The 9,414-nt window shown below is 37.4% G+C and overlaps 2 protein-coding genes across 2 annotated transcripts in view; one reads left to right on the top strand and one right to left on the bottom strand.

Moving 5' to 3' along the window:
* LOC126964869 (serine/threonine-protein phosphatase 5) overlaps positions 1–9,414 on the top strand; it is a 415,601-nt gene that overhangs the window by 208,687 nt on the left and 197,500 nt on the right. The window lies entirely within an intron of this gene.
* LOC126964854 (dynein regulatory complex subunit 7) overlaps positions 4,527–9,414 on the bottom strand; it is a 57,548-nt gene continuing 52,660 nt past the window's right edge. The window contains exons 11-14 of the mRNA XM_050808173.1: positions 8,672–8,893; positions 7,495–7,704; positions 5,998–6,089; positions 4,527–4,731 (exon numbers count right to left, since the gene is read on the bottom strand). Of these exons, the coding sequence (XP_050664130.1) occupies positions 4,575–4,731; positions 5,998–6,089; positions 7,495–7,704; positions 8,672–8,893 (681 nt within the window). The 3' untranslated portion in view covers positions 4,527–4,574. The remainder of the gene's footprint in view (positions 4,732–5,997; positions 6,090–7,494; positions 7,705–8,671; positions 8,894–9,414) is intronic.

Here is a 9,414-nt window from a genome sequence, read left to right as displayed (position 1 = left end):
CACTGCATTATGTATATCTTTTACAATTATAACTTTTGACTTTTAAATATGTGTGTCTTCTACCGCATTTATCACGGGGAGTGTTCCGAAGATGATTCCTGATTCCTGCCGCCGAATTCGGCCTTCGCACGACACACCACAAGTTAGGATATCATCACAACCATCTGGATGTGTGGCGGTCCTCCACAGTGCGGTTTTCAAGGAGCTTTCTTCCACGTACTACAAAGCTGTGGAATGAGCTTCCTTGTGCGGTGTTTCCGGGACGATACGACATGGGTACCTTCAAAAAAAGCGCGTACACCTTCCTTAAAGGCCGGCAACGCTCTTGTGGTTCCTCTGATGTTGCAAGAGAATGTGGGCGGCGGTGATCACTTAACACCAGGTGACCCGTACGCTCGTTTGTCCTCCTATTCCATAAAAAAAATACACTTTCGGAATTGTTTAACAACACTTTAACACTGCAGAATAATTAGATTTTCATGAGTAAGACATTACATACCCTTCGCTTCCCCTCTCCTCTCCCCTCCACGACTCGCCCCACACTTCACACCGCAACACTAGCGCCACCTCTCAGACACCCGCTGCTCACTTCACTTGGCACGTTACAATAGTAATTTAAATAAAACAGTTAGAAAGGATTTAAACGCGTCTAATTGTAACTGTGTTTTTGTATTAGATATTTGCGTATAAGTTATTTTTTTTTGTAATAATAATAATAATATTGACACACTTTTTACATAAATTATCTTGCCCCAAGTTAAGCATATATAGCCTGTGTTATGGGTTACAAGACAATGATATATTTAATACAATAAGTATATTATTACTTAAACATACATATATTCATATAAACATACATAAATACATTTAAAGCTTAGTAGGTAGGATCGCTAACCACTCGGCTATACAGGTTGTCCAACTATTGATATAGTAATATCAAAATAAAAGCTTAAAAAAGTTAACAGATTTCATCTGCAGCCCCCCTGAAAACGAGATCTGTAAAGGTCTAGAAACGTCGGGTTAACAAATAATAATAATGTAACTCTTACATAAATATCTAATATATGAACACAGTTACAATTACACTCGTTTTAATCCTTTAAAAAGTGTTTTATTTCAATGTGTAACACTCGCGTTAGTCAAAGAAAATACCTTGTATATTAATTCTGTTCTATGTTCATTTACGTGGTATCATAGTATAATAATATACTCCGCCTGGTATTCTCTGCAAATTATAATTCTGCTGCTTCAGGATTCTTGAAAAGCCCCAAAAATTCTGAGCGGTACTACAATTGCGCTCGTCACCTTGAGACATAAGATGTTAAGTCTCATTTGCCCAGTAATTTCACTAGCTACGGCGCCCTTCAGACCTAAACATAGTAATTATGCTTACACATTACTGCTTCACGGCAGAAATAGGCGCCGATGTGATACCCATAATCTTGCCGGCATCCTGTGCAAAGGAGCCTGGTATATATAATAGCTTAGAATAATAACGCTTAGAACGTGAGTAGGCCCAAACGAAATGAAGCAGTTTTAATGTGGCCATTTGTGACCACTTACGTTTCCCGTCGCGTCAGTGTCATTCTGTCAACATCCAGGATAATCAGTGCGCGAAATTTAATTGAAAAATGACTTACTGTGCAGTGAAAGGGTGTCACAAAGCGTCTTATAATAAAAATTATGATAAGAAAATCACATTTCACACCTAAATACTATTTCACAACTTTTAATTTAAGCTAATACGTTCGTCAAAACAGCAAAATATTTTGTAAACAAAACAGACGCCATTAAAAAAATATGTTGCCAGCTATGAAAGTACTATATACCCCGAGTTTCTCCGCTGGGATAGCTTTTTGTGTTTATTGGTAGATATTAATAAGGCGCTATAATGTACGACGCCACATGATGTTATAAGTATTCAAAGTCAAAGTCAAATAATCTTAATTCAATTAGGCTTAAACTAAACACTTTGAATAGTCACTATAAATATTTCTTTAAAATTACTGAATTTACCATTTGTTCGGAAAAATTTGAGCTCGTGAAAACATACACTCGCCACTCTTTTTAACCAACTTCAAAAAAGGAGGAGGTTCTCAATACGTCGGTATGTTTTTGAAGTGAAACTTCTTTATCGACGTATGAGAGAATTTTTATAGTAAATCGTCACGATTTTCAGCTACGCGCCATTTTGTTTTTTTTTAAATCCAAGATGGCTGCCGCGCAAATTTACGATTTCAATGATTTTAGTTCCATGTGGCACAACAATTTCCGAAAGATGCCTATAAGTTGTAAGGAATTAGAGTTATCATTATAGCCACCACGCTTACGTATAGCCCCAAAATATTTTTTTACCGCAGCCATCTTGGATTGAAAAAATGATCCCTAATTCGTTCTCTGCACCCTCGAGAACCTCGGATGCGATATTCATATTATTCAATTCATAATTTTGCACGGCGGCCATCTTGGATTTCAAAAATGATCCCAAATTCGTTCTGTGCACACTCGAGAACCTCAGATACGATATCCATATTGTTGAAATCATAATTTTGCACAGCGGCCATCTTGGATTTAGAAAACCTCGGATATAGCTGGGAACGGCACCTGTGTCGTCCCGCTTTTTCGTTTCATCGAGGTTCAAAAACAACGATTCTAAAGAACTTCTTTACTCGCACTTCAAAAAATGTTACAACGATAATTAAATACGTGCTGTTTTTACTAAATTCTTAATTTATATTTTATTTCTTCGTTCTTATTAGGTACATATAACCTAGTATTAAGTAACCTAGTAGTAAGATGAAACTATCGTTCTGAGCGTTATTATTCTATGTATTATAGTATGTCATACTGACAGCTCGCCATTTTATCGCTATTGTCGTGTCGCTCACACCTATAGCAAGTCTATATCGTTGTTTCACTCGAAAATGGTTTGAGAGCTGTCATCGCAACTGATGACGTATTCCTAGGACAATCACGTGACACAGCTATCACGGGAAGAGAGTACCAGGCGGAGTATATAATTATAGTAATTAAGTAAATCTTTAAGTGTTCTAATATACTGATATAGGCCACCCACCCTCACATACAGCCATACACACACCCACACGACGCACAGCACACAAAGTTTAGATACACATAAATCATCTTTTATTATGTTATTATTCTTGATTGTTTTCTTTCTATTAGTTTATAATACTTATGTTAAGGTAGGTATACTTGTTTATGATTACATCATTATATGTTTTTGCTCTGGAAGAGCGGGGCCTCCTACTACAGGCAACTCTTGCTTAAAAAGAGGCCCCAACATTAATATTGTATGACTTTGTATTTTGTTGTAATAAAAATATTATTATTATTATTATACCATGCGTGGCATTTACCCGTTTTTTCATCACAATTTAATGAATTTAATATTGTTACCCTATTAAGTTTTTTAAATAAAAGTAGCCTAAATAACAACACCTTATAATGAAAAGCTTTTAATTTTGATATTATAAAAAGACACTCCAACTTTGTTTATATACAGGATACATCCTGACCTACCAGACACCCTCCGAATACGGAAGGGTTCAGTAGAGCTCCCTATAAAGCCGCGTCCGCTGTGGCTATTTTTTAATAACACTAACAAAACATGTTAGCAAAACAGTCCGTCCGCTGCACCTGTTTTTGGTTCATTTCAAAAATGCAGAAATAAAGAAGTCTTTTCTATATTCCTCTCCATCACAAACAAACCCAATAGAATTTATGTGGTAAATGTGAAAAATTATCGCTAGCTACGAATGATAGGTTCGTCTCCATTCAGGTCCCCGCAGGCGAAAGCGGGTGATGTTATCCATTTCTCGCGGTAAACATGTTAAGATGTTTAATTAATAAAAACTCAAGCTACGCCTCTAATCTGTTTATTAAACATGTTTTTGTATTAAGAAACACGGACGCGGCTTAACTAAATCGTAGCTATTGGCATTTTAACAAGAATTACTGTAGTTGCAGAAAAAAAAAAAAAATTGTGAACTTTTATAGCCAGCATTGTACTGCAATGTACAGTTCCTACGTAATAAGGGTGAATGCTACTTGTACAACATTTCTAATGATGTCAGCTGTTGCGGTGAAATACATTTCTGCTTTTTTTTTATTATAGAAATTTTCAATGCCAATATATTTAGAATCATGGTCCGATTACAACCCCCCACTTTTAGAATGTACTTGTCTTACACCCTGTTGTGAGCCTTCGAGAATTAAATAAGAGAAATGCATGGAACATTCTAGAATTTTGAGCGTATTGATAATCGAGGGACATTAATAAGCCGAGGCCGAATTGCCCAAATCATTAATTATATACTTCATGGTCCTTGCGTGTTGATATGAGGACAGGCCGCCATGTTAGTGACGTCAGGTTCAATCAAAAGTGCCGTTAGCATACTGTTGACTGCCCGCTGACGTCACACAGACGTCAATTATGACAGGGTTCCGTATTCTATATCTACGCGCAAGAGTATAACAATATCAACGTGGTACAAACAGTAATATATTTTATTAATAAATTCCAAAAACAATAGCAAAAATAATCATAAAAACTATTTAACTCTATAATAATGTCTCATCCGGTTGTACTCCTTGAATAGCGGATGCTTCGCGAGGTAGTCTTCCAAAGTCTTGTACCTTGGCCCTGACAGATCCTGGTGTCTCGTCAGCCGGACTTCCAGCGTGTGGACCTTAAAAGCCAGCTCAGCGCTGCAGAAAACTTATTGTTAGAATGTACTGTTAACTTTGACTGTTGTTATTTGTAGGATTAGGGAGGAGATGAGGGTGAGACTGTTCCCGATGTCAAAACGATCACAGTTTTTTTATGAAAATAAGGGAGAGACCAGTAGGACGTTCAGCTGATGGTAATTGATACGCCCTACGCAATGCAGTGCTGCTCAGGATTCTTGAAAAACTCAAATTCTGAGTGGCACTACAATTGCGCTCGTCACCTTGAGACATTAGATGTTAAGTCTCATTTGCCAAGTAATTTCACTAGCTACGGCGCCCTTCAGACCGAAACACAGTAATGTTTACACATTACTGCTTCACGGCAGAAATATGTGCCGTTGTGGTACCCATAATCTAGCCGGCTTCATGTGCAAAGGAGCCTCCCACTGGTAAAATGATTTTACTGCTCTTACGAACAAAATAAATCTAGCGAAGTAAAACATATTATGAACCAAACGCATCGTTAATTCATCTTTTATACAATAGTACCTGACCCGTCCGACGCTGTTTCTAAATGTAAGTATTCGGGAATATTGTATACTAAGGCCATCGGAAATGTGTAATAAAAGTTGACTATATAGTAATAAAATGATAAGGTTTAAGATTGTATTTGTGTAAACAGCTTTGACATTACCGCTTTATAATGCCAATTTTTTTAGAATTTTTGATTTTTTTAATAATAATAACTTTTATTTCTCACCAACAAACAAAATTACAATATAGAGAAAACTTAAAAATACAGGGGATACATAAGTTTTGGTCGTGGATCGCTGGTGCCTGTGGTAGGTAATAAAATACCTGAATTACTGGTCACCAGGATTCCACTTTTACACAGTGACTAAAAAGCTTGAAATTCCAAAGGATAGAGGTAAATGTGTGTGTGTGTGTGTGTTTGATTGAAATGGAATGAAACTCAGAGGGCTTCTTTTTTGTATCATTAAGAAAGTCATTTATGTTTTAGCAACATTTACCACATAAACATTTTCTCACAATTCTTTTGAGTTTGTTGACGCGTTACTTTCAACAGTTTCTATGATCATATTGTAAAAACATACATCGCCCAACTATAGTCATACTGACACGACCTAAACGAGTAGTAGGCATAAAAAGGTTACACATGTTCCTGGTGTCAACATTATGATAATAATAGTCTTTAGAAAATTCGCCTATGTGCCTATGAACATACATAACATTATCAAGAGAATCTAATCAAAATTTGACGTAAAAAGTATGAAGCAATCATACCTCATAGCGAAGTAGGCGCTTTCCTTTTCTGGAGTCAGGATGAATTGGTTCGCCAAATACCACAATCTCTTGGCTTTGTACTCAGAATTTAGCTGAAAAAAGAAATTATTTATTATAAATAAGCAACTCTATAACGCTTAGATAATTTAAACGTATAGAGACTCTTGCTGCTAGACAACCGATGATAACAGACCAGGTTTATTACTTTAGAGTGCGTGACAAGTTTCGCCTTCTAGTTGATTTGCATGTCACTTTGTGTTAGTGTGCATGCATTGCTCAAAATAGAGGTTAACTGTCAACCTTCATTTCTTTCGACGTTTTCACAGCTGTCACAGTCTATCTAGACATAAATGAACGAAGTCTATACGCTATTCACTTTTAATTGACGACCCCCTATAGCCCAGTGGTTAGTGACTCGGCCTACTGAGCTAGATGTCCGGGTTCGAATCCCGGTAGCTGGCAAACATTTATATTATGATGAATAGAAATGTTTGTTTCCGAATCATGGATGTTTACATAAATATTTATTTATGTATGTTTCCTCCTCCCTGCGTCGTAATCCTCAGTACTGAGGGTCGTGACCACCCTTCTGTATCACTTTCTCTCTTATGATCGCTCTCCATCTATTCCTGTCTCTGGCGGTTCTTGCAATATGGAGAGATTAGACCGAAATGCTGTCCAGGGGATACGGAGCATCATTCTCCAGCACCACATCTCAAAGGCGTCAATGCGTTTGCGGTCTGCAGCTTTCAGTGTCCAAGTCTCAGCGCCATATGAAAATATAGAGATGACTAGGGTCCGTACCAGTTTGGTCTTACTTTTTACGGAAATGTTGCGATCTCTCCAGATTCTTTCAAGATGAGACATAGCGCTCTTAGCCAAGCTAATTTTCCTGCGCACTTCTCACTCGCACGAACCATCGTTACTAATGTTGGAACCCAGGTAGATAAAGTTGTCCACCATCTCTGGGCCCAGCAAACCAGTTAGTTCCAACTTTCCAGATCTATCCACCACCATGACTTTGGTCTTGGACCTGTTTATGGGAAGTCCCATCTCTCCACTAATCCGCTCCATACGTTCAAGAAGTGCAGCCATTTCTGACTCATTTGCTGCAAGAAGAGTAGTGTCATAGGCGTAGCGCAACTTGGTGATTTTCACGCCACCAATTGTGATGCCTCCCTCCCAGTTCTCGCAGGTATGTCTCATAATGTGCTCTCCATAAGCGTTGAAGAGAATAGGCGACAAAATGCATCCCTGGCGCATTATGTATGTTTAAGTAAGTAAGTATATTGTGTATAAATATATCTTTGTCTTGTACCGATAGGCTATGCCGAGTTTGGGGTGATATAATTTGTGTTAAAGTGTGTAAATATTTATAAAAAAAAAATTGTGAATATCTAAAGCGATAGCCGCCTAACTTGAAACTTCTCTAAACTTATATAAAGTGAGATCAGTCAGCGAACAATGATTGCGTCTAGCTAGTTACAAATATTAAACCTTGTCAAATCTCTCCTGCACCAGTATCTGCCTCGCCAGCTGCCTCGCTCTGAAGTCATTGATGCATTGATCCCTGATGATGGTGGCCTCCTTAATCGTGAGTAAGGCACCAGTGCCATGTCCGGAGCCGAACATTCTGGCAAGATATGGAGCCAGCGGATCTATTTCTGCTTCCTTTTCACGCTCAGACACCTCCGCCTTCTGGGTCTCCTGCAAGTTATGTTAATATAAACAAAAAATCTCCTCGACCTCGAAAAACCTCGGTCAGCTGTGAGCAAATTACTTGAGATCACTTTATAAACGGACTGAGGCTAATATCATCATTTAGCGTGGCTGAACCACTTGATAATCAGAAGACTAGAAGATTAGAATAAAAAATGGTAATTGATACAAAAAAACTGTATTGAAAGGCATTGGACATCATTCATTGATTCCCTTTTAAAGATTTGGAAGGTAACATGAAAGTATAACATTATTGATTTATTTAATCCCACGTTTCGCTTGCATAAAGGGTAAGCGCGGTTAATAATTTGATGAGAATATGAAAATAATGCCCCAGACCTAAGAAGAACGAGTGCAAATTATTTAGAAGACTTCTTTTTTTTTTAAATAAATTTTTCTATGCAATAAAATTTATTATTAAATAGCCTGACCGCGGTCGCTCCATTACCAATCTGTGGTATAAGAAAGTCATTTAAGTTATAGTACCTTTACGTTTTTATGAGCCAACAGTGCACCCGTCACTGAAAAGTTGTTGCTAACTTACTGACATTAATAACCTTAGTATTTTGTTTGAAAATACATATATTATTATATTCCTCACATTCGATGCCAATTTAGCGCCCTTATTTTGATTTGAAGGGATAGACAATTTGTTAATTTTAAAGTGATAGCCCTCACTTCTGGGATTAAATATACAAATTAAATTAAAAAAATATTTATGAACGATTCGCGACTCGAACCCGCGACCTCTCGCGTTTGTGCGAACGCTCCGAGCCAACCGTTCTAGTTACGTAAAGTTCATAAATCTTGATATTATGTCTGTTCAACTATCAGGCTGCGGCTCTACTTTACAATTGATAACCTGCTCAACCCCAATATTAGCATATTAGGAAAGTGCTTGAGATGTCGCGAGAGCGTCGAGATGTGAAAATTTTAAGTGATAATTTTTTTGTACCTGTTCCTTCCATCCCCTCTTTGCGGCTTCGTTCCTCTCTGTATCAAACAGTGCTATCACCAACTTCGGTTCGGTGAGCTCCCTATGTCTCTGTTTCAAATACCCATTGATATCCGTCTCTCTGTCACGGATCGCCTTGCACGTGTTATACTCCCAGCCCATGTTATCGCAGAGAGTGTAGTACACGTCTAACGGTCGAGGCTGTGTGGCGCATGGATCTGTCTTTGAGAAGAATGAGGCAAGCGCTTTATTTACAATCACCAAGCTGTCGAGTTAGTCCGATGAATTTAGACATTCGAAGTTACATAATGTCCCAACAAGATGAAAATCAGTGAAATTGTTCAAAACATAATTATAAACAATGTTTAAAAGTTCCCCATCATTCCCGTGTATGGAATTTTTTTTATTCAAGGTCAAAGGTCAAAAAAATGAGTTTTTCGCGATTTTCAGCAAAACAGTAAGTTTTATCATAAAAGTAACACGAACAAAAATTGTAGATCATAAAATTACCTATAAAAAATGTATGAATACTTTTTTTCTTACAAGCCACCGTTTCTGAGATATAACGATTCAAAAGTTATAAAAGTTGTTATAGTCATAATAGCACACGTTTCCACGCCACCTATGAGGTAGTGTACTTAGCGCGTTTTTTATAACTTTTTGAATCATTTTATCTCAGAAACTATGGCTCGTAAGAAAAAAAGTATGGGTAAATTTTTTATAGATAATTTTATGATCTACAA

This window comes from Leptidea sinapis, chromosome 6 (genome assembly GCF_905404315.1).
Source record: "Leptidea sinapis chromosome 6, ilLepSina1.1, whole genome shotgun sequence".
NCBI classification, from domain to species: domain Eukaryota; kingdom Metazoa; phylum Arthropoda; class Insecta; order Lepidoptera; family Pieridae; genus Leptidea; species Leptidea sinapis.
Note: the sequence above shows the minus strand (reverse complement) of the source record. Positions and strands in the feature narration are given on the sequence as shown.